This window comes from Pelodiscus sinensis, chromosome 14 (assembly GCF_049634645.1).
Source record: "Pelodiscus sinensis isolate JC-2024 chromosome 14, ASM4963464v1, whole genome shotgun sequence".
Lineage (NCBI taxonomy): Eukaryota > Metazoa > Chordata > Testudines > Trionychidae > Pelodiscus > Pelodiscus sinensis.
In genome coordinates this window covers 35,272,076-35,297,501 of record NC_134724.1, presented here as the reverse complement: position 1 = coordinate 35,297,501, position 25,426 = coordinate 35,272,076, and the positions used below count along the sequence as shown (strand labels likewise).

Below are 25,426 nucleotides of genomic sequence, written 5' to 3'. Positions count from 1 at the left end.
TGGTTAGGAAGGGGAAAAGGGAAGGGGGGGAGGGTGGAAGAAGGCCCCAGTGGGGCATGCAGGGAGAGTTCAGTCCTCCTCCTCCTCCACCAGGAAGCTCTCCCGCAGGATGAGGTCCACAATGTCCGCACTAGACCAGGCGGGCGCCCGCCTCTTGCGGACCTGGGCAGGCTCCCGGGAGCCGGCAGCCTGGTCCCGGGAAGAGGCGGAGGGCTGGGTGGCAGCGGGTGGCCGGCTCGAGCCGTGCCAGGTGCAGGGTCTTCTGGCTGGGTGCTGGCAGGCTTGCACCTGGCACGGGCACCGTAGCCAGCCCATGCCCCTTTAAGGGCTTCGGGGCCGGGAGGGGGGCAGACGAGTTTCCCTGGTGGTGCCCAGAGTGGCCACCAGGGCAAGCTGGGGAGGGCTAGCCTCCCACTAGTTCGAATTAAGGGGCTACACAGCCCTTAATTCGAACTAGTTAATTCGAACTAGGCGTTAGTCCTCGTAGAATGAGGTTTACCTAGTTCGAATTAAGCGCTCCTCTAGTTCGAATTAAGTTCCAACTAGCGGTTCGCGTGTGTAGCGCCTATGAAAGTTAATTCGAACTAACAGCTGTTAGTTCGAATTAACTTTGTAGTGTAGACATACCCCCAGCTAGTTACCTGCACAAAATTCACAAGAACGGCCAGGCTGGGTCAGACCAAAGGTCCATCTAGCCCGGTATCCCATCTGCCAACAGTGGCTAATGCCAGATGACCCGGAGAGAGGGAACACAACAGGGAATCCTCACATGGTTCCTTTCCTGCCCTCTGTTTCCAGACACACAGCGGCTAGGGACACCATCATCCTGGCCATTGATGGACCTAACCTCCATGAATTTATCTAGTTCTTTCTTGAACCCTGTTAAAGTCCTGGTCTTCACCACATCCTCTGGCAAGGAGTTCCACAGGTTGACTGTGCCTGGGTGAAGAAAAACTTCCTTTGTTGTTTGTCACTCCCAAGCTCAAGCTCTAGGGGCACCCACCTTTATGCAATTCCTAGGGCTCAAGGTATAACCCTGTTAACTGAATACCCAACCTTACCCCAATTCCAAGGACTCAGGGCATAACTTCCTGGGTGTTTGCTGAACCTTACCTAGTAAATAGCCTCACCCGTTATTTATTAGCAAGCAAAATGCACATGCTAAGCACACTTCATCATGCTCACCAGTCCTAATCAAGGCAGGTGAACTTCCCCTGTTGGCCAGGCAAAGTCAGTCTTGTCTTCATTCTGTCTGCTGCATGGCACGGTTTTTCAAAGGATTTGTGGTAGCTCTGATTGTGTCTTGGAGGTAAGTTCTTCCAGGTCTCCTCTTTGGACCCCACTTTATATGGTGAAGCCCAAGTCCTGCTTAGCTACCTTACCCAATTCTTTTGCTAACATATTGTAATTGAATTATCTAGCCAATCAGACCCCAACACCTTAGCTGATTTAGAATATATGGAGATAGACCTACCCCATAGAGCAGGAAGGGACCTTGAAAAATCATCAAGTCCAGTTTTCTGCCCTCACAGCAGGACCAAGTACCATCCCTGACAGATTTGGCCTAAATCCTTAAATGGCCCCTCCAGGATTGAACTCACAACCTCAGGTTAGCAGGCCAATGCTCAAAGCACTGAGCTAACCTTATCTCTTGCACAATGAATTATCCAGCTGATAGAAACCATTCAAAACCAGACCGCGCCTACAGACAAAGACTAGGAAAATGGGGCCCAGAATCTAAGGGTAGGTCTAGACTACAGGCTTTTGTCGACAGATACTGTCAACAAAACTTTTGTCGACAAAGAGCGTCTAGACTACAACCAGTTCTGTCGACAAAGCAAGCCGCTTTGTTGACATGACAGTGTAGACGCAAAGGACAGTGTAGATGCAATAACGCCTTCTGACAACAGAACTCTGACAACAAAAGGCGTTATTCCTCGTAGAATGAGGTTTCCAGCCGTCAACAAAACTGCTGAGTTCTGTCAACATTATGTTGACAGAACTCAGTGGCAGTGTAGACTCAAGTATAGTTTTGTCGACAAAACCCTGTAGTCTAGACACACCCACAGAGCGAGGGTTTCACAACCCCAGCAATTGAGACGTGGTTCCTTGCCAGAGGAAATGCTGTTGCACTAGGTTTTCTCTACCCATCTTGAGATCTGTTTCTCAGTCTGGTGACAGTGGGGACCATTAGGACAGAGGCAGCTTCTAAGCAGCCTGGTGTGACATTATTTGCATGCCATTTAGACTGCCGGCCCTCCCTGCTTTGCAGCTAAAGGCTGCTGCTCTTTCACTCTGGCTGCAGACGAAGGCCTTAGGTTTTAGGCCTTACAATATGGCTACCGAAAAAGGCAGAATGGAGAGAAAATTGACTGATCCCCCCTTTCTGGAGTGCAGCGCTGGGTCCAAGCCACCAGTTTGCTTGGCACCGTGGTGCCAAGGAATAATGGCTGCAACTTGAGTGGCCCCGGGGACAGAGCCGGCTCGAGCCATTCCTGCACCCCGGGCAGCGGGCATGTGATGCATGCATGGCTCTGCCCCCGGGCGCACGGCGCATGTGTGGCCCCGCCTCCCCAGCGCGCTGTGCACCTTACAGCTGCTATCGGGCGTGCGGCACCTGATTGCAGCTCTAAGGGGCGCCGTGTGGCCCCTGGCCCCAGGTGTGCGGCGCCTGATTGCAGCTCTAAGAGGCGCTGTGTGGCCCCTGGCCCCTGGCGTGCGGTGCCTGATGGCAGCTCTAAGGGGCGCCGTGTGGCCCCTGGCCCCAGGTGTGCGGCGCCTGATTGCAGCTCTAAGAGGCGCTGTGTGGCCCCTGGCCCCTGGCGTGCGGTGCCTGATTGCAGCTCTAAGAGGCGCTGTGTGGCCCCCGGCCCCAGGCGTGCGGCGCCTGATTGCAGCTCTAAGGGGCGCTGTGTGGCCCCCGGCCCCAGGCGTGCGGCGCCTGATTGCAGCTCTAAGGGGCGCTGTGTGGCCCCCGGCCCCAGGCGTGCGGCGCCTGATGGCAGCTCTAAGGGGCGCCATGCTGTGCCCCTTACAGCTGCCATCAGGAGCCCCCCATAGGTTGGCGCCCTGGGCAGCTGCCCGGCTAGCCCCCCCCCTTAATACGGCCCTGCCCAGGGATAAATGTTAGGGCCAGATCCTGGGGTAACTCCAAAGTCCTGTGGAGGATCTGGCCCTAACTTGTTAAGGGAAGGGTCTGGACTCCAGGCCTGGGGTTACAGACACTGCCACATAGGGACACCAGCATAGTAGCCCCTTATGACCCTGCAAAGTCAGGTCCCACAGGAAGTCCTAGGGGACTCCCAAGACAGATCCTGGATCACCTGATTGGCTCCCATCCACTACTAAATGTGAGCTGAATGGGTGGATTGTCTGAGCAGTTAGGCAGGCACCTTGTTGCATCCGCTCCTTGCTTCTCCCCTGCAACCTGCATCTGACCCGGCTCCACTCCTGTCTTATCCTCGGCATCATCATCTCTGGTTCCTGCCCCTATATCCCACTCCAGATGAGTGCCTATTAATCTCCTCTCTGACCATTGGTGCTGCTCCTGACTCTGACCCTTAGGCCAGACTGTCTGTGTTCTGAGTCCGAACAGTCCCTGGCCAGAGTGGATAATGATGGAGCTGTAGTTCCCTCCCCCACTTCACCAAAGGTTCAGATAACGGGGAGGGGTCCTGTGTATTTCAAGCTGCCCTTTCATTTCCTCCTCACTTCTGGGCAGGAGCGTGTCACCCAAACAACTCCACAACGAAGCAAGCGAAACGTTCTAAAGCTTTTCCCTCCTGCGGGTCTCCAAGAGTGTCGCATACATTTGAGCTAATCGACTGAGCTCCACAACCCCTCTGAGCTAATAAGTGTGATTATTCCCATGGGACCAATGAGAAGCCGAGGCTCAGGGTGGAGGGGTGGGAGGGTGAAGTGACTTGCCTGAGGTTCCACAGGAAATCTGTGGCAGAACCAGGGTTTGGCTCCAGATCTTCTGGCTCCTGGGCTGTGTCCTAGGAGACCCCAAATGGGTGTAAGAGGAAAGTCACAGCAGATGAGCAACTCTAGGGTCAAAGGGCTGGAGCCTTGCTCATGGCCAGCCTATGGGAAGGGCTTCGGAAGAAGGGATTTCCTGGAAAGGAGGCCAGAGTGTGTCATGGCCCTGTCTGGAGTCCAGTCTGAGGAAATGAGACGCCCATTGCTCTCCTTTGGTTTCATTTTCCCAGGCTACTCAGGGCCTTGAAGATGGAGGCTGCCATATCCCTGGCGGGAAGCCAAGGCACTATCTCTGTCACCGAGATTCTTGTTGCCTCTGCTGTCTTCTGTCTGATCTCCCTGGTCATCCGATCCTTCCGGCAGCAGCTCCCCCAGGGGCTGAAGAGGCTGCCAGGACCCTGGGGTTACCCCCTCATCGGCAACCTGCTGGAGCTGGGGAGCAATCCACACCTGACCCTGACCCGGATGAGCCAGGAGTATGGCGACGTGATGCAGATCCGGATCGGCACCCGACCCGTGCTGGTGCTGAGTGGCTTGGACACCCTCAAGCAAGCCCTGGTGAAGCAAGCGGAAGACTTCATGGGGCGCCCTGATCTCTACAGCTTCCGATTCATTGCGGACGGCCAGAGCATGACTTTCAGCACGGACTCAGGGGAGGTGTGGCGAGCTCGCAGGAAACTGGCCCAGAGTGCCCTGAAGACCTTCTCTGTCTCCCCCAGCCCCAACTCTTCGTCCACCTGCCTGCTTGAGGAGCACGTCTCCAAAGAAGCCGACTACCTCGTCAGAAAGTTCCTGCAGCTGATGGAGGAGAAGAAAAGGTTTGAGCCCTACCGGTATGTGGTGGTCTCTGTGGCCAACGTCATCTGTGCCATGTGCTTTGGCAAGCGTTACAGCGACGAGGACCAGGAGCTGCTCAACATTGTGAATGTGACGCACGAGTTCACGGAGGTGGCTTCCTCCGGCAACCTCGCCGATTTCATCCCCGTGCTCCAGTGTCTCCCCAGCCGCACCATGAAGAAGTTTATTGAATTCAACAGGAGGTTCCTCAGGTTGCTGCAGGACATGGTCAAGGAGCACGATGTGAGCTTTGAGAAGGTAAGAGTCTGGGCGGGGACGTGGGGGCCTTGCTCCGAGCTGAGATGCGCTTCCCTCCTGTGCCCTTCAGCTCCTGCACAGCTGCGACTCCACGGGGCACCTGCTGGCGTCACTGTGACGGCCACATGACACTTCATTGAAAGAGCAGGATAGAATCGTTACCTTTCTCCAATTTCACAGGGCCCTGCCGACTGAGCAGCAGCAGACTCTCCAGTCATTGTTAGCCATACAGGGTCTATGACACACAGCTGAGCAGCGCTGACCTCAATTCACAGAGGACACTTGAGTCTGGGCTGGGTGAATGGAGATTATGCTGCTTTTTTGCCAACCTGAGTAGCCAAAATAGCATTGTATTACCCTAGGAATTTTACAAATGCATCTGCCTTGTATCTATTGTAGGATAGCAGTTACCCTAGTTTCTATACCAGTAAATTTCTCTCTCTAGACACATGCTGAGGGTTCCTTTGCTTAGCACCTTTGTCTTTTATTTCCCAAAAAGAGGCTTCTTTGGGCATCCTGCACTTCCTGCCTGTGTATTCCCATCTCCTTCGTTTTATGGCTCAGTGAAATGTCACTGACTGATCGCAGGGGAAGAAAATACTCTCCCGACCTCCCCTTTCTGTCACGGCTGGGATTTACTCCCACCAGGATTCCCTGTAAGCTGTGCACTTGAGCAGCCACTTGGAAAGATTCAAATGTTGCCCAGGTGATTAGAGAGTGCTCACAGCTGGCAGCATCTGTTTCCATTGGTGGTGCACATTGCACATGCCTTGGGGCACATAAAATTTATTTCGCACACATATGGAAACAATTAGAAGGAACGTTGACTTACACTCCTGTGGGATTTTCAGCACACTGTCCCTTCACCAGTAAATTGCTCTTGGTTTGTTCTCAGTTTGCCTGCCGAGCAGGCTGGAATTTCATGCCATCTTCCTCTGGACTTTCCTCTCTCAGGGCAGCATCCGAGACATCACGGACTCCTTGATTGAACAAAGTCAGGAGAAGAAAGTGGAAGCCAATGCGAACATTCAGCTCCCGAAGGAAAAAATTGTCAACCTGGTCAATGACCTCTTTGGAGCCGGTAAGAACAGCCCTCATTATGTTTTCAGATCTGAAACCACTTTCTATTTTTGCCTTCCAATAAACTGGTAAATATTAGCCCCTTTTTTATCTCCCCCCAATAAGAACACTCTCAGCTGCTCTCAGTAGCAGAAAAGAGATCATATGCATTATTTCACTCTCATGCCTACTAGGAACAACCCCAAAGACTTCCTACATTTGAGGAAGAGTTTGTAGGAAGACAGCAATCGGGGAAATGAAGTTCCCAACAGAGAGTTTTGTTCCCCTATTTACCAACACTGGTCCTGATTAGGGATGTAAGTGACGAGTCGACAACCCGACAAGCCTACGTTTATTGGGTTATCCAGTTGACTAGTCGCTTCCCACCCCCCTTGGTGTGTCTGTAACGGACACACCAAGCCAGGGGGAGCAGGAGCCGGTGTTAAAAGCCGGCTTCCCCCAGCATCGTCTCCGTGGGGGGAGGCAGAGGCGCAACGGGGAACCCACACTAGTGGGGACCAAAATGGTCCCCCACTGGCACGGGGTCCCCAGTGCTGTGCCTCTTCCTTTGAAATGTACAAGAGTTCAGGTATATTTCAATGGCAGAAGCGCAGCAGAGCGCCCCCTTATTGACTAATCGAGTAGTTGATGGAAATTCCATCGACTACTCGATTAGCTGATTAATCGACATTTAACATCCCTAGTCCTGATTCAGCACTGACACTGGGGAAACCACACTGATTCTCTTGAAATTGCCTCAGTAGTAAACAGAAATAATACAGCCACCCATCAGGATCAAACATAAAACCCCTTAACTAGGAACTTTCTTATCACAACTTTTGGAGTTGGGCACAAACCAGGGTGCAGTCCAGGAAAATCCACTGACCACCTAATGCCAGGGGCTTGTAAATTTCCCTTGGCCGGTCTTCATCTAGTATCTGTCTTTCGTCTCTGCTAGGTTTTGACACTGTGACCACAGCTTTGTCCTGGAGCCTCATGTATCTTGTGTCTTACCCGGATGTTCAGAAGAAGATTCAGGAAGAATTAGGTAAATGCATGTTTTCAGTCCCAGTTCAAACATTCCCTCGCCCCCCCCCCCCCCGGCTGGATTCCGACCATCCTTTTCCACCTCTTTCTAACCTGTAGATCAGACCGTTGGCAGAGAGAGGCGACCCAGACTGTCGGACCGGCCCATGCTGCCTTACACAGAAGCTTTTATCTTAGAGATGTTCAGACATTCCACCTTCATGCCCTTCACCATTCCTCACTGGTACATGCTAGGGATGCAGAGAGGGTTTAGGGGCGTAACACGTTGTGTGGTACCTTTAGTCACCATGTCGCTACCATGACAGTCCTCACCATGGGAGCGAGGCAAAAACCCAACCCTTGGGCTATGTCTACACTGTAGCGTTATTTCGAAATACCAAAGTGTGTCTCTACACAGCAAGCCCATTATTTCAAAATGATTTTGAAATAACAGGCGTCTTACTCCGACTTCTGTAACCCTTTAAAGGCTGTGTTTACACTGGGCCACTTATTCCGGAAAATCAGCCGCTTTTCCGGAATAAGCTGCGAGCTGTCTACACTGGCCCTTGAATTTCCGGAAAAGCAACGATGCTCTACTGTACAAAATCAGCCGCTATTCCAGAAAAACTATTCTGCTCCCGCTCGGGCATAAGTCCTTATTTCGGAACACTGTTCCAGAAAAGGGCCAGTGTAGACAGCCCAGTAGTCTTTTCCGGAAAAAAGCCCCGATCGCGAAAATAGTGATTGGGGCTCTTTTCCGGAAAAGTGCGTCTACATTGGCCACAGACACTTTTCCGGAAAAAGGGCTTTTCCGGAAAAGCAGCCTGCCAATGTTTTAAGCAGTTCCGGAAATTCATGCCAGTGTAGACACAGCCCTAGTGGCAGACCTAAGCCAGCAGGCTGCCACACTCTGGTCCTATTTGGTGTCCGGAAGGTAGGCAGGCGCCAGCCCTTCCACATCTAAAGGACCTCCCCCCAGCCTATGGGGAGGGTCCACAGAGCCCAGAAAACCAACTAATTACGTGGGACAAAAAATGAGAAAACAGGGACGGGTGTGAGGGTCAAAGGGCTAAAACAAAGGAACCGGATGGGGACACTGAGCAGAGAATCCTGGCCAGCGCCCACTGCCCCTCGAAGGTCTTGAGAAGCTGGCGGCCACCGCCCAGTGGAACTCTGCCCGGATGCATGAGCGGAGGCAGGAACAGAAATAGGCCCCACAGTCACAAGCCCCTCCCTCTGCTCCCTGGTTTTGTAACTTGCCCGTTTGGACAGGGCCAGGAGGAGGTTGACCAGGAGGTCCCGTGAGTTTGCGGTGCCCTGAATGGAGTGTGCGTAAATAAATAGGTGAGGGGAGAAGTGCAGCCAGAACCTCAACAGGAGGTTCTGGAGGACCCGAAAGAGGGGCTGTAGCACTTGAGGTAGACGTGTGCCAGGGCCAGGGTCTCCCTCATGTGATGTCACAGAAGGGGCAAGTGTTGGGAACAGGGGTGAATTGCGCCAAGTACATGCCCATGCTCATTGCACCGTGAAGGATTCTCCAGATGATGTCTCCAGTGGGCCGTGGAATCAAGGTGGAATAGAGGCTGGCCCACCAGGGCTCCCCACCCTCTATTTGCGGTAGGAGGTCCGGCCACTTGGTGTCTGAGTGGGACACGAGGGTGGGGAAGCGCAGCGTGTGAAGCACGAGTGTGTACAGGTGACACTTTGGCACGGTTCGGAGGGGGACCGGTTGCAATGCATGCAGCAGGCTCAGGTGACGAGGGGGAGGCGGTCAGGAAGGTACGTGGGGCTGGAGGCCAATGAAGAGCTCAGGAGGGCTGGAGAGGGCACAAAATCATGCCAGTCTAGACGCAGCCTACGACTTTTGTGGGCCCTAGGCACATTTGCCTTCGTGGGCCTTTTCCTCCATAAAAAAATATTAAAAATGATTTTTGATATAACTTTAAATACTTCAACATTTTATTTTTTTTCTCGTTTAGGCAAAATTTAATAGATTTTTGTGGGCCCTAAAAGTTTCTTTTTTTTTCTGATGTGAGAAAAAAATTAAACATTTTCTTCGACCCTAAAAGTTCATTTTTTTCTTCTGATTTTAAAAGAAATTAAAACATTTTCATGTGCCCCTAAAAGTATTGTGGGCCCTAGGCACTGTGCCTAATGGATAAGTCGGCCCTGGGTTTTCGCTTTCCAGAGCTACTGGAGCCTGCTGCAATACAATGAAGGCAGGAAAACACCTAGGGCTAATTAACTAGATTGCTCCCTCAAGCAAGTTATTCAACACCTGCAGCCAATGACAGCCAGGGGAGTTGCTTTAAAAGGCCTCCCCTAGGTAAAGAGAGGGGGATGACAAAGAGTGACCAATCGGAAGGAGAAAAGGGAGGAACCAGAAGAAGCTGTGTGTGAGCAACCAGCTGGTGAACAGGTACCAGAGGGAGACATTTTGGAGGGGTTCTTTGGGGAAGTGGCTCAGGGAAAAAACTGGCAAGTTGGAAGGAAAAACAACCTTGAGGGCTGCTGCTACTTGGGCCGGAGCCTGGGGTAGTGGGTAGGCCCAGGTTCCCCCCAAACCTTCTCCCTGCCAACACAGGGCCTGTCCCAAGAAGGCCTATCAAGGGGTTTTCTCCCCCAAACCATGGACTAGCCAATGATGCGTCTGTTTCGCTAAGCTGTGGACCCTGCCTCCTGTAAAGAGAAAGGGCTTGTATACAAGACTACTGCGAGCCTCTGAGGCTGATAGTATCGCCAGACCCATGGGGCACGGCCAGAACGTTGCCACCCCTCATTTCACGAGGAATAAGGGAAGTTGAAAGAAGAGTTTTTCCTTTGACTTCCTGCTGTGCAGACGCCATCAAAAGCCGGATGAAGCTATTTGGCTTCAGCTATGCAATTGACGTTGCTGGAGTTGTGTAGCTTTAACTCAGCTTTTGCCCTGCAGTGTAGACGTGCCCTTAGAAAATACAATAACGCTCATGAAAGTGGTTCCCTCTGGGCCCAATCTGGACTCAAATGGGACTAGAAACTGATTGCTATGAGAACCCAGAGGTGGCTTTTTAAACCGAAGTGTCATGCTCTCTTCTTGCAGCACAACGAAAGACACAGTCCTGAATGGTTACTACATCCCGAAGAACCTCTGTGTATTTGTCAACCAGTGGCAAGTCAATCATGATGAGTAAGTACCCGCAGAGTCCTGACGGGGTGCTAGCTTGCGATCCATCCAGCTCGATGTGCCGGCCCCTGTTTATTCTGCACAACACACGTAACTCCTGTGTACCTGCTGTAAGGTTGGTTGGTGCTTAGGTACACAGATCATGACGGTGCTGTGCGCATGGCGGGGCCCATGAGGGACTAGCCACTTTCCAAGCAAATAAAAGGGAACGTTCCCTTCCCCTAGTGCATCAAACCTAGATGAGGTGGTCCTGCTGCGTTTCTGTGCTTTCCCCACTCTCCACCGGACTGAGAATATCTGTTGTGAGAGGACACAGAGATGGCCAGGAAGGGGAGCAGTGAGTGTGTTAGAAGTGGGGTGCCAAGGGCTATGGGTAGGTTGCTGGGGGAAACAAACTCCGCACAGATAGCCCAGGTCCCCACCAAACCTCCCCCCTGGATCTGCTGTGTATGTAGGTTTGGTTTGCACCCTAGCCCTTGCTGACGAACGGATCCGGGAGAAATCTGTTGCGAGACAGGAAAAAGAACTGGGAATGGGGCGACCAGATGTCCCATTTATAAAGGGACAGGCCCAGATTTAAGCCCTCCTCCGGGTGCCCCGAATTTTTCTTATAAACAGATATCAGGGAGTTGGGGGATGTGACCCTGCATGGTTCCCCATCATGCATTGTCTTAGGAAGATTCAGTGCCAGGTACCAGAACAGGCTGGTGCATCCAGGGAACCAGCCAGGCATGGAAGCCAGAAAGTGCCTGGAAGGGAGGATCAAGTCAATTGGCCACCACCGGCCCTGCTCCTGTGTGAGACAGGTGTATGGGAGTGTGTCACCTCTCCCCGAGTGTGTGTGTGAGGGGGAGAGGGACGGGGAGGGGAATGTGTGTCACTCCTCCTCCTGTGACTCCTGAAGCCTTGACGTTCTGAGCTATATAATATTTCTTCTTACCAGAGGCTCCGTGCAGTTGTTAGTTTGAAGGTTTGTACTGCATAGTTCTGCTTGATTGCCCTTGAATCCTCTTGAAGACGAGTAATTTTACCAGGTGTCCTGTATTCTGCATAGGGAACTAGTCACTCTGCCTGGCATCACTGCAGGCAGCCCAAAGGAAACCATCACACAGAGACAGCAGAGCTCAAACCAGAATCTCTGGTGTAGGAGGGATGGGATGGGGAATACACAGAGAGCTGCTCATGTGGAAATTGACCGGCATAGGGGAATTAGCACTGCCCTTTAGCCATTTTGGTCTATACCTAACAGCAAATCTCCCCATCCGTTTCCCCACGTAGGAAACATCGGGATGATAATTCTGATTCCCTGCATCAGTGATGCCCCTCCCCTGGAATACTGGGTCCAAAGCTGGTCATCCCATCTCCTAAAGGGTACAGCAGGGATAGGAAGGGTCCAGAACCAGGGAAGGGGAAAAGGTCAGAAGGCTGGAAAGATTTGTAGAGGCAGAAAGACTGAAGAGGCTGGGATTGTTGTGTTTAGAGGGCAGCTGACCAGGTGGGGGACACGGCAGGGTGTAGGCATGGTAGGGTGATGCTGTTCACCCTCTTATGCCAGAGCGGGAAGGGAATTGTCAACCGCACCAGAAAAAGCAGCACATGTAAAACCTGATCGCAGCCTGTAAGGACCGACCTGAGGAGCAGCAATTTGATAGCGGGGGCTCTCCAATCTAGCAGCAAAGGTACAAGAAAGGGGGGGTGGAGGGAGGGAGCTGACACTGGCCACATTCAGACTAGAAATCAGGCGCTAATTTTAACCGAGGGAATTCATCATTGGAACAATTTCCCCAGGGTTGGGTTCTCCCTTCCAGTCAGTTGATAAATTAGGGCAGGATGTTTATTGGTGAGATTAGCTGTCGTTCGGAGAGGCATTAATTGCAGGAAGATCTGTGGCCTGTTACACAGGAGAGTAGACTAGGTGTCCAGAGCGGCTCCTTCGAGCCTCGTGGCTTGTGAAATATACATCCGATCCCGGGAAGGCGTTGCCACAAGATGCTAGTGAGGCTGCTTAGCAGGGTTCAGAAAGGGATCATTCGATTGTTAGGAGATAATGAGAACATTAACCGGGACACCAGAGAGGATTAAAACCATGTCTGTAAGGCTGTGGTGTCCAACGCACTAGCCACATGTGGCTATTTGGCCAGTTGAGTGCGGCTAGTTGCCTCACCACGAATAATGTGGCTAGTGTGCTGGTCGGACACCACAGTTACAAGCGATCTAAGCGGCAATGCGTCTTAGGCCTGGGTCTGAAGCTGTGCCTGAAACCCCTCCAAGCTGCCCCCCCTGGCCTCCAGCATCTCCCCCCAGGCAGTGGTAGAATGGACGTTTCAGGAGCTTTGCTCTACTATTCTAGGAAGCTTTGGAAAGAACCTTCCGCTTTCAACCCAGAGCGTTTCCTCAGTGCCGGGGGGACGGAAGTAGACAAGGCGGAAAGTGAGAAGGTGCTGGCCTTTGGCCTGGGGAAGAGGAGGTGCATTGGCGAGACCATCGGCAGGTGGGAGATCTTCCTCTTCCTGACCACCCTGCTGCAACAGCTGGAGTTCAGCGTCTCCGACGGGGAGGAGGTGGACATGACGCCTTTGTATGGCCTGTCCATGAAGCACAAGAGGTGTGAGCACTTCCAGGCTAAGCAGCGCCTCCCACGCCAGAGTTCAGAGTGAGTCACTGGACCCTGGAAGGGGAGGACGGGAAGATCCCATTTGAATGTTACCCCTCAGGACCATAAACGAAGATTCAGTGGACCCAATATCGCTTCCGTTGGACTGCTCTACTGATTTGTCCTGCCTCTCTGTTATCTAGCTCTGTCACCCCGAGTGGTAGACTCACAGCAGACGTTCCAGGGTAGTCTGGCTCCTTCCCACAGCTGTGGTGGCTTTGCTGCACGGTTGCTGGGTCTCTCTACTGAATTCCTTGTTTCTAAACGCTATGCCATGAATGGCTGTTTGTTATAAGGAGGCAGACATTGAAGCCATCGGGACCACCCATGTGCTTAAAGTTAGACATGTGTTTAAGACCTTTGCTAAACGGGAACCTAACCCTCTCCCAAAGGTCACGATGGCTTTCATTGTGCAGGCCCTAGACATCTTAGGAGGCAGATCCTCAGCTGCAACTAACTCCCTATTGGAACTGGGACAACTGATTTGATAATTCACGACTAATCCTTGTGTTCAGTCTCACCTATGACAGTGCAGAGGGTTAGGCTTGTCAATTTGCATCGACTATTCAATTAATCAATAAGAGCTCCTCTGTCCTTGAAGTGTAGCAACAGCCTCAGGGCTGTCGCTACATTTCAAAGGCAAAAGTGCTACGGGGAGCTTGGGGCCAGCGGGGGAATCAAGCAGTCCCCCATTGGCCCCAGGCTCCCTGGGGCTTTTCAAAGCGGCAGCGCTGCAGGGAGCCCGGGGTCAGCTGGGGATTCTGAGTCCCCAGCTGACCCCAGGCTCCGTGCGGTGCTGCTGCTTTGATACGCTGCGAGGAGCCCAGTACTTCTAGCTAGGCATTTCAAAGTGGCAGCACCACCTGGAGTCCTGGGTCTGGCCCCAGATTCCATGCGGCGTGCTGCCTTGAAGCACCCTCTTTTTCTCCCCTGCACCCGTTGCCTCTTTCTGATAGAGGCAACAGGAGGGAAGGAAGCAACTAGTCAGTCACATCCTGGCTGTGTCTAGACTGCCCAGTTTTTCTGAAAAATCAGCCGCTTTTCCGGAAAAACTTGCCAGCTGTCTACACTGGCCGCTTGAATTTCCACAAAAGCACTGACTTCCTACTGTAAGAAATCAGTGCTTTTTGCAGAAATACTATGCTGCTCCCGTTCGGACAAAAGTCCCTTTTGTGCAAAAGTTTTGCACAAAAGGGCCAGTGTAGACAGCTGAGACTTGTTTTGCACAAAAAAGCCCCGATGGCGAAAATGGCGATCAGGGCTTTTTTGCGCAAAAGCACGTCTAGATTGGCACTGATGCTTTTCAGCAAAATGTGGCATTTCCGGAAAATCATGCCAGTCTAGACGCAGCCCCCTAGTCCAGGCCTCTATCCATTAGGCAACACTGCTCAACTGGAAGCTGTATTTGAGAGCAGAATCCCTAGTAAACATTCTCCCCAGCTGGTGGACGCCATTAAATGTTATTAGCAACAGGAGTTAAAACTTTCCCTTAGCCCGGGCCCCCTCTTACGTGAGAAGCAAAATGCAGGACAATGTAGCACTTTAAAGACTAACAAGATGGTTTATTAGATGATGAGCTTTCGTGGGCGAGCTTGTCTCCTGAACTCCGCTGGCAACTACCCCTGCCAAAGTGGATCAAGGCATGTGTGTGTCACGTTATTGGATTTTTATGTGAGCAGACAGGTCACTGCTGCACCCATGGGTGGTGTTTGGTCCAAATTCTGTACAAAGTGGGCCATGTGAGGAGTCCAGTGAAAGCTTATGCTCTGCCGCGTCTATGTGCATGACTCAGATACTTGTATGATTTTTGTATGTGGAGTGATGAAAATGGGCTCTGGGCTTGTACTTCAAATGATTTCTGTCTGGGAGAGAACAATGGGTCTGGACCGCCTATTGCGAGGGATGATTCTCCAATGAATGGCTGTGCTAATTATCAAGGCTTCGTGGACAATGGCTCTCAGAGTGGCCGACACACACCTGAGGGAGGCGTCTGGAAACCTGCCAACCAGCCAGTGCATCATGGCTACTTGCATGTAAGACCCACAGGTCGCTTGATCATGTGACCAGCTCCAGTTTGGGAGGCACCAGGAATATAAAAGTGCCATGAGGCCGTCTCCATCTTGTCTTCAATCCTGCTCCTGATTCCAGATGCATCCTCGCTAGGGACAGAGAGCCGGGAAGGATTTGCTGAGCCATCCTGATACGGGATGGACACCAGAGACGTTTAAGCTGGCAGTGTGTAGCATCTCTGCTAAGAGCCTGCGTCAAGAACTTGGTGATTGATGTCTGTCATGTATTCTCATTCACAATCTCACTCGCAACCCTTTCCTTTCTGTTCTTTAATAAACCTTTAGATTCTAAAGGATTGGCCCAGCGAGCTTTTTGGGGCAAGATCTAAGATATAAGTTGACCTGGGACGGGGGCTGGTCCTTTGGGACTGGGAGAACCTGTTTGGAGTTGGTGAGATTGGGTTTTATAACCTCTCACATGTGTAAGGTGTAGGTCTGGTTCTGGCACAAGTAAAGCTGGGGTGTCTGAGGAGGTTTGCTTGCGAGGCTTAGTGCTCTGTGTGACTGGTTTGGTGTCTTATACAGGAGAACCCCAATCTTGGGCTGTAGGTTGCCCTGGTTTTAAGCAATTCGCCCTGATCTGACGCTCTCAGCAGTGCCCAGACCGGCCTGATATGTTACAGTGTGTAAGAGATCTAATCAGGCGCTCGATGAATTCACTTATGGCTGACAAGCCCAATTTGAGAGCGATGCACCTTGGGACAAATGTCACATCCAGCTGTTGTGTGAGAGGGAATCCAGGATCCCAGTTTGCTGCTTTCTTCCTTCTCCCTTTGCTTCCGCCTCTGCACCCAGCGCCAGATATTTCCTCCTGGCGGGATGGGCTTTGGCACACGCTTCCCAGATTTCTACACTGTAGCGGAGCCATTCCACAGCATTTTTGCATGGACTGTGGTACTGCTGTAAAGGGCGACCCTGCTCCTTATTGCCAGGCCAAATCTCACAGCACAAAATATTCTCGGGGATACGGTCTCCTGTCCTCCCATTCTCCTGGCATGGCCGGGCCATTGCAACCTGTTGCTCTTGTTCATGGTTTCTAAGTGCACCAGTCTTGCCTGCTCTAGTCTCTCCGAGCTTGGAATCTTGTTTTCCCACTTGAGTTTTGGATTCCTATGCTGGCACATCATGTAGAATAAGCTTGGGAAAAATACAGCTGGTGGGCCAGATCCGGCCTGCCAAGCCACTGGATCTGGCCCATGGAGAAAGTGGGGAGCTCCAGGTCCCCTACTTGCCCTACAGCCCCACATTCTGCTCAGAAATGTGGTTGCAGGGTGTTTTCTCTTTGAGTCCGGAGGGGAGAGGGGGAGATTTAGACACTGCTTCCATCCCCAGCAGAATCCCATTGGCTGGTTTCTGGACAGAAAGTGGCCAATGATACCATCTACATGTTTTGTTAGTCTCTAAGGTGCTGCAAGACTATTGTTAAAGTTTTCCCAGTTACTGGCTAACTCAGCTCTCCCACTGAAGCTGTTTGAATAACAGGCAGCCACGAAGTACAACTCTCCTGCTCAGTTACTCACTCAAGCACATGGCCAAGCAGGCAGAAATGTTTTAAGCTCTGTAAGCCTTTAGCTCTACAGGCAGGCTGGTTTGGCTGCTGGCTGGTAAGTCTCCTGGCTCAAACCTGCCTCTGGGACCCCACCCCTTCTCTTCCCCCAACCCTCTGCCTCCCACTCCTGCCTCGCTACTCCATATATGCCCAAACCCCCTCCCAGATCTGGCACCCCAGATCACAATCCCCTCTTACGCTAGGTTACATCGCAAACCCCTGCACTCCAGTTCCCTGCCCTAGGTCACAACTGCCTCCTTCACCCAAACTTCCTCCCAGACCCCATTCTCCCTCCTGCACCCCAATCCCTTACCCCAAGCTCCCTTCTGCACCCAACCTCCATCCCAGACCCTGCACCTCCTCCATTAATGTCATGGAAGAGTGCGGTCCTTGACCACTTTCCAGATTCTTGTAGGGTCCCCTGGAAAAAAATCTTGCCCACCCCTGATGTAGAAGGTAGTTGGTCTCCAGATGCACCTAGTATATTTATGCCAATCCACGCTTCTGAGCCATAAAGCAGGGATGACAGCACACTGCCATCATGGCTCCTCTCAGTCTTTGGCTTCAGTCTTGGTCCACGGGGCTTCGGCCCTGGGCCCAGCAAGTCTAAGATCAGCCTCGGCAGGGCCATTAAACTGAGTCATGACCCACTTTGGGGTCCTGCCCATAGTTTGAGAATTGCTGCTCTAGGCCATACCACGTGGTGTCAGGTCAAGTATGGAGGTCCAGAATCTTGCTGAAAGGTGCATTTTTGGAGGGGTTAGCTGATGTTAGCAGAAGAGGCCCTTTACTCCGAAAAACTGACTTCTATTATGGCTAGTGCAGTGAAAGGAACTCCGGCGTATGCTGCTTCAGGCTTGGCTCTCTGTCCACACAAAATATTTTTGATCCGGTATCTTGGTTAGGTTGAGGAAGCATTTCTCTGCAGCACAGAGAGGACAAAAGAATATGAACCTAGCGAGGGTTTCCATGAAAAGAAACCCCCATCCTGACTTGTACCTGGAGATTTTAGTGCAAAAGCCAGAAACGTTAGTCACTGCACAGCATTTAAAAGACGCAAACCAAACCTCGGGGTTGCCATCTGACCACTAGAGGGAGCCACTGCAGCCTCGTGAATATAATAAAGATTTATTGGAGATGATAGAAATTTGCAAAGATAAAACAGTTCTGACATTCCCAAGGTGCAGCAGGGGCTGGCTGCTGGCTAATTCTGTTTGACTTGTTCAGCCGAAACAGAATGAAGATGGAAATGAGAATTCCCCATCCTGCCGCTGCATTAAAACCCAGCTCAGCACAGTTACGCTTGCTTGTGTTTAAGTCTCACTGATCTCAATTAGACTTAAGTGGATACTCAAGTGCACTGCTGACCTGGGGCCTAAATTAATTGTATCCCTGCCCCCAAGTCTTCCTTGTCTTCATTCAGGTAGTTGGGGTTGCATGGGTGTAAACAAGAACAGAATTTGGCCCTTTGGCTATAGAGTAACACGCATCTTAAAGGAGAGTGGGGTATTTTATGTTACGATACATGAAGGGGCTCTGCCCCAAACCACAAACCATTCCACATTTTGTACAGGCTCAGCTCATAGTGTGTTTTCATAAAAGTGTCTAAGTCTAGCAGCCCCAGGGTTGTGGTGCATTAGCTCCAGCCAGATGACCGGTGTTTGGTTACTTATGCTGTACGGGCATGATTGTGTCTAGAGGGAGGTTTCTGAAGGTGTCTAATTGCAGGGTGTGAAGGGGCGTGACCAACTCCCCCTGGGGTCTGCCATCTTCCTTTTCCCTGGATTACCTGGCAGCGATTCCTTGCTCAGGGCTGTCGTGGCTCCTCTTTAGGTTATTGCCCCGAGTGGGGTGTGAGGAGGGCCTGGGCCCACCCTCTCTCCAGGCCCCAGCCCAGGGCCCAAAGGTGAGGGTGTCCTTCCTGTCCGCCCCCCACCTGGCTGATGGGGCTAACCGCTGTAACACGTCAGCCCGCAAGCAGTGCTCCAGCCACCCGCCCTGGGCTATTTCCTTACCCCGCTCGCCCTGCCTTTCCTTCGTCAATGCCTCTAACCAGCTTCCAGCTCCCCCCCTCTCCGGCCTTCTCCTCCTTCCCTCCTTGCACCGTCCTGTCTTCCTTTTGAATGTCCCACCCCCTTCTGTGCATGCGCCGGCATCTTGCCTCCTCCCGTCTCCTCCGCCCCCGCAGTCACTCATGGGCCCGCTCCCTCCTGCGCATGCGCCGGCGTCTGTTCCTCCAGCATCCAAGGAGCATGTGCAACCAGCGGATGGGCTGCCACTCCGCGGATCGGTCTCCGCCACTGGATTTTCTCCTGGCGTGGGGTCGGAAGGGATCACCCCCCTGCCATCACTCAGGACCCTCACCAGGGTCGTGCAGGGTTCTGGTACCCCGTCACACAGGGGATGCAATTTAAAGGAGAGTGGGGTATTTTATGTTACGATACATGAAGGGGCTCTGCCCCAAACCACAAAACGTTCCATATTTTGGGGAGGGATCGCTCAGTGGTTTGAGCATTGGCCTGCTAAACCCAGGGTTCTGAGTTCAATCCTTGTGGAGGCCATTTGGGGCAAAAATTAGTTAGGGATGGTGCTTGGTCCTACTGTGAAGGCAGGGGACTGGACTCAATGACCCTTCAAGGTCCCTTCCAGTTCTAGGAGATAGGCAATCTCCATTAATGCAACCGATGGGTGTCTGCGGTGACTGCCCCCACCTGTTAGCTGGGGAAAGACCCATGTCACATGGCCCAGGAGTTCTCAGGCTCTGTGCCCCACTGGAACTTCAAAGGAGTGATGGGAATTCACACCAGGGGCAGTTCTGGCCCTTTACACTCCCTACATTTCCCATCATGAGCTGGCCCAAGGAAGCTATGGACCTAGTGTGGGGGGCATATGATTGGGACGTACCTTCAAACCTCTTCATCCATGCTGGAGGCTAGTGTAAGCCAGAGGTGAGTGTGTGCTACAGGTGGGGTTTGGCACAGAGGGGAGTCAGTTACAGCCATGGAGTGGTAGCCCCAGATGCGGCAGCTTTGGAGGTTCCCCATTTGGTCCTGGGCGTCGGCTCTCTCACTGGGTCAGCTCTTGGTGTCTGACTCCTGCATCCTCTGCTGAGAGCTGGGCTTTGCTTCTCTCACCTGTGGTCATGCGAGGCTCATTCCCTCCAAAGAACACAGCTGCTTGCTGATCGGAGCCTGCCTCTCTTGACCCAGAGGGCCAGGGACAATTCCTGGGGTGCCCACTGGTTTCCATGAAGGCATCTTACTGGGGAAGTGAAGTCACACAGCGACCCCAGTGCACAAGGCCTTTCATCCCAGCATGCCTGGCTCTTCTGTGCCCTTGGGCTGGAAGCTTCTGCACTGTCTCAGCGTCACTGGGAATTGCCACGCGGGGAGATTCGGACAGATCCCTGGGAGAGGTGACCTCTGATCCCTGGGAGCTGGGGGGAGCTGGGGGCAGTCGGCACCTGGCAGGATGGGGACTTAATAAGGGAACTGAAAGACTTTGTTTAGTTACAAAGGGTCCTTGGTTTTTCCTGGCATGGTGAAGGCTGTGACATTGGATGCCTAAGGCTGGTCTCTAAATGGGCTGAGTGAAGTAACACAGCCCATCGGGCTGTCCCCATGCAGGTTCGGCTGCAGTGCGATGGAGGAGTTTGTGTGGCAATATTAGAATCCTAGACTAGAGCTGGAAGAGACCTCAGGAGTCACTGAGTTCAGGGTCAAGGCAGGACCAATCCCAACTCAATCATCCCAGCCAGGGCTTTGTCAAGCCGGGACTTACAAACCTCTAGTGATGGAGATTCCACCCCCTCCCTAGGGAAGCCATCTCAGTGTTTCCCCACTGAAGAAGAATTCTGGGTCTCCTTAGGGTCACCCCTTTCAAACTGGTTTGCATTGGCATCTCTGTTAACCCCCAGCGCTGCTCCATCTGATGGGAACACTTGTGTGTGTGGGGGAGGCTGCACATTTGTTTTCACTGCCCACTCACCATCTACCCTGGACAGTGTAGACAAGACTGTGATGTTGCACCCCATATTCTGGATGGAAATATGCTGATGAATATGAATATGCATGAGTGGAAGATGTTTTATGCAAAATACTTCTGGTAACATAACATATATTAGAAAAGTTATCTGCTGAATGTGTGTATTTGGTGTGCACGTACCATTCCTGTGTTTGAAGTTAGAAATATGACATATAAATCTGTCTACTGATCTATAGAAAGTGAGGGCCACTAGTGGTACTCAAGGAACTTAATGGCCTGGTACTCAGGACAATGATCTGTGAATAGTCTTGCTTTTCCTGTAAACCTGAACCAGTGTTCCCTCTAAGCTACATGGCAGCACAACTTCTCAGGTGATTACTCAGCCCCACCCAGTCAGTCAGATCCCTGCACAGACCCCTGATTTTCTGATTGGACGAGGCTGATCAATCATCTGTGAAGCTGTGCTGCCTGGCAGTTTAGCAGGAACACTGGCCTGGACTATGGTAGGTCCTTCCAAGACATGTGACTGGGTCACCTGATACTGGAACCCATTTAGGAGGCTGTACTTTTCCACCGAAAGTGTGAAAAGTTCAAACTGGACACAAAGATTTCCTGCCTTTGGCAACAGGGATATAATGGTGGGAAACCAAATTACAGGGGCTGCCAGTAGGGTTTAACCAAAAATATCAAACACCCCCCCCACCAAAAAAAAAAACCCAAAACACTGGAGAAAAAATTCTGTTGAGGAAAAAAAAGGGGGGGGGGGGGGAGACCAAAGTTGTTGAGAGAAAAAAAGGACCTCCGAGAGTTATTAAGAAAAAAAAACAAAAAACAAAAACCTAAAACAGCATGGCCTTTGAGCCTTTTTGCCATTGTCCATCTTGTTTTCCTGATCTGAGTAAGAAGTCAGCTCCCCTAAGCGGAGAGGTCTGGGGGGTTCGGGATGGGGCCAGGGGCTGGGCCCAATTGCTGAGTGTGTGTAGGGGTTGTCAGGTGTCCAGTGTTTTCACCTCCTGGCAGGGAAATTTTAAAAAAAAATACTGGACATTTTAGGACATTTTAGGTGTCTGGTATTTTCTGATTTTTTTTACCGGACAGGAGGTGAAAATACCGGACTGTCCAGGTCAATACTGGACACCTGGCAGCCCTAGATGCTAGATGCCAGGCACTCCTGCTTACCACCCACGGTGACTGCTGGAAACATCTATGATTGAACAGGGGGAAGGATCAGGCCTAAGTCGGAAGGCTTCTCATCTTATGAGAGAAGATGATTAAAACTATTGTTAGGGTAAGGAATTGCATGTAACAAGTTTCTTTGAGTGTTAGGCTTAGTGGCATGTTTTGTTTTGCTTAGTAACTTACTTTGACCTGTTTGCTATCCCTTGCAACCACTTAAATCTGACTTTTTATACTTAAGAAAATCATTTATGTTTAATAATAAGTCCAGGGTAAATAATTGTTACCTGGTGGGGGTGGGGGCGGGGGTGGGGGGGGGGGAAGGAGGGACAACAACTGTGCATCTCTCCTTTTCATTGATAAAGGGATTGAACAAGTTATGAGCTTGCTCTGTATACAATTTTATGCATCGTGAGGTGGATTTATCTGGGTTTCTGGTTCCACTTGGGGCTGTGCCAGGTCCCGCTGATTGAGCCTTTCCAGAGCTGAGAGGTCTAACTTCAGCCGACCCAAGCTCTGTGCCATTGTCTGGCTCAGTAACACAGCATGGTGGAATGCCCCAGCAGGCAGGTAGGCAGGCTCAGTGGTTATTTCAGCACATCCAGGGACAATCTCAAAGGGTATGTCTACACTACCCTGCTAGTTCGAACTAGGAGGGTAATGTAGGCATACCGCACTTGCAAATGAAGCCCAGGATTTGAATTTCCCGGGTTTCATTTGCATAAACGGGGCGCCGCCATTTTTAAAACCCCGCTCGTTCGAACCCCGTGCATTCCACGAGGAGTAACGGTAGTTCGAACTAGGAAGCCTAGTTTGAACTAGCTAGTTCGTGCCCCGTGTAGCCGCGCTGCACGGGGTTCGAACGAGCGGGGTTTTAAAAATGGCGGCGCCCCGTTTATGCAAATGAAGCCCGGGAAATTCAAATCCCGGGCTTCATTTGCAAGTGCGGTATGCCTACACTACCCCGCTAGTTCGAACTAGCGGGGTAGTGTAGACATACCCAAGGGGATCTCTGTGAGCCAGCCTGTCACAGAGACCACAGCAGCTGCACCTGGGCTTTGATTTTGCCAGGTATGAAGCATTTCCCTCCACTGGTTCAGATTAGATTTGCGTGACACACAGCAAGCAAGGGATGTGAATTCTTTCTTTTGTGTCTGGAATCTCCTTAGAGTCATGGGCTATTTCCTTCCACATTCCCCTGTGTTGCTTCATTCCTCTTTGTTCAAGCGCAATGCATGTTGAGTGACGGACGGAAGGATGTGAAAGGAGGCCTCCTTGGCTCTATCTGCCGGCCTGGCGGGGGACATGCGAGACAGGCCCTGAGTCCCTGGAGTGGCACGCATTGCGTGAGCCCTGAATGCCTGGTTCGACTCGTTCTCATGGTGATCTCTGCCCACTCGGGGTGGCATGTGAGTGAGCAAAGAGCCTTCCTGGGACAAGGAAACAACCCAGTGACCCAGACACAAGCTGTGTGGGATGGGGGCCTTTCTCGTGCCTCGCTGAATGGTGTCCGTGTGCTTAGACACTCTGGTGAGGTAATTAGACAGAGTTCCCACGTCCCTTGGACTTCTGGGCCACCCCGATAACCCTGCAATCAAGGTGAAATGCAGCCTGGAGACACCAACACACTGACCTACCCCTTGCCCCACCCAAACCTCCTCCCCTACCAAGTGCACAGCCCCCCGACCTTCCCTCTTCTTTCCTCCAGGGGGACTCTTGTCTGCGGTGCACTCCTAAGCCCTGGACTTCCTGCCAAGGGACGGGCTGAGCTAGCTCAGCAAATGCTGCTTTACGCTTGGCTGTTCTGCCCGACGCATTGCTGTCTGGGATTGAGTCCATTGCACACACCTTTCTTCAATACACCGTCCAGAAGGCTTCTTAATGGTCCCAGGGGTGTGAGGTGCACTCTAAGGGTCAGGTGCAGGGTCCCAGGGGTGTGAGGTGCACACTACAGGCCAGGCGGGGGGTCCCAGGAATGGGAGGTGCACACTACAGGCCAGGCGGGAGGTCCCAGGGGTGTGAGGTGCACACTACAGGCCAAGCGGGGGATCCCAGGGATGGGAGGTGCACACTACAGGCCAGGCGGGGGGTCCCAGGAATGGGAGGTGCACACTACAGGCCAGGCGGGGGGTCCCAGGGATGGGAGGTGCACACTACAGGCCAGGCGGGAGGTCCCAGGGATGGGAGGTGCACACTACAGGCCAAGCGGGGGGTCCCAGGGGTGTGAGGTGCACACTACAGGCCAGGCGGCGGGTCCCAGAGATGGGAGGTGCACACTACAGGCCAAGCGGGGGGTCCCAGGGATGGGAGGTGCACACTACAGGCCAGGCGGGGGGTCCCAGGGATGGGAGGTGCACACTACAGGCCAGGCGGGGGGTCCCAGGGATGGGAGGTGCACACTACAGGCCAAGCGGGGGGTCCCAGAGGTGTGAGGTGCACACTACAGGCCAGGCGGGGGGTCCCAGGGATGGGAGGTGCACACTACAGGCCAGGCGGGAGGTCCCAGGGATGGGAGGTGCACACTACAGGCCAGGCGGGGGGTCCCAGGGATGGGAGGTGCACACTACAGGCCAGGCGGGAGGTCCCAGGGATGGGAGGTGCACACTACAGGCCAAGCGGGGGGTCCCAGGGGTGTGAGGTGCACACTACAGGCCAGGCGGGGGGTTCCAGGGATGGGAGGTGCACACTACAGGCCAGGCGGGGGGTTCCAGGGATGGGAGGTTCACACTACAGGCCAGGCGGGGGGTTCCAGGGATGGGAGGTTCACATTACAGGCCAGGCGGGGGGTTCCAGGGATGGGAGGTTCACATTACAGGCCAAGCGGGGGGTCCCAGGGGTGTGAGGTGCACACTACAGGCCAGGCGGGGGGTCCCAGGGATGGGAGGTGCACACTACAGGCCAGGCGGGGGGTTCCAGGGATGGGAGGTGCACACTACAGGCCAGGCGGGGGGTCCCAGGGATGGGAGGTGCACACTACAGGCCAGGCGGCGGGTCCCAGAGATGGGAGGTGCACACTACAGGCCAGGCGGGGGGTCCCAGGGATGGGAGATGCACATTTAGGGACAGATTTAATAGGTATTTTAAGGATATTAAGGTGCTCAGCTCCCATTGGCCCTTGGACTGGAGACACTCATTGGTTTGCTGGAGAAGGTTGGGGGTTTGTAGCTCTGTTGGCCTGTAACACCAGAGGGCACGTGGGTCGGGCTAATCCTACGTCTGGTGGAGGGAGTGCTGCTGTACTTTACAACCACACCCCTAGTAGCTCAGCAGCGATTGGATCTTCTGCTGAGAGGGATCCATTCTGCCCAGCCACCATCCCAGCAGCCGGATCACAGTGCTTGGGCTAGGGTAGCCCTGAGTCCCAGAGATGCAGCCCTCCTTGCTGTGGCTCTGCTGATTGCCAGAGGGGCAGCACCGACGGCTCCCACGGCACTCTGGATACGCAGCACAGTTCTCAAGACCAGGCTTGCAATGCCCTGTAACGGGGTGGTTGCCCTGTCTTGAGGAACGAGGGGTTAAACAACCCTCGGAGAGCACTGTGGCAGTAGCCAATGAGGGGGAGGCTTGAGGTAGCCAATCAGAGCCTGGCTGGGCTGTATAAAAAGGTGGCCAGCCTGAGGGAGCTCAGTCTCACTCTGGCTTTGGAGGGAGATGGACTTTGCTGCCGGCTA

The 25,426-nt window shown here is 52.7% G+C and overlaps 1 protein-coding gene across 2 annotated transcripts in view; it reads left to right on the top strand.

Annotated features, from left to right (window-relative positions):
* LOC102455397 (cytochrome P450 1A5-like) overlaps window positions 1-25,426 on the top strand; it is a 68,220-nt gene that overhangs the window by 6,890 nt on the left and 35,904 nt on the right. The window contains exons 2-7 of one of the 2 annotated variants that reach the window (XM_006126273.4): window positions 4,212-5,076; window positions 6,031-6,157; window positions 7,094-7,183; window positions 7,282-7,405; window positions 10,241-10,327; window positions 12,675-15,339. In XM_006126273.4, the coding sequence (XP_006126335.2) occupies window positions 4,212-5,076; window positions 6,031-6,157; window positions 7,094-7,183; window positions 7,282-7,405; window positions 10,241-10,327; window positions 12,675-12,981 (1,600 nt within the window). In that variant the 3' untranslated portion in view covers window positions 12,982-15,339. Of the gene's footprint in view, window positions 1-4,211; window positions 5,077-6,030; window positions 6,158-7,093; window positions 7,184-7,281; window positions 7,406-10,240; window positions 10,328-12,674; window positions 15,340-25,426 lie in introns of those variants that run through there. The other variant, XM_075897425.1, reaches the window with a different exon arrangement.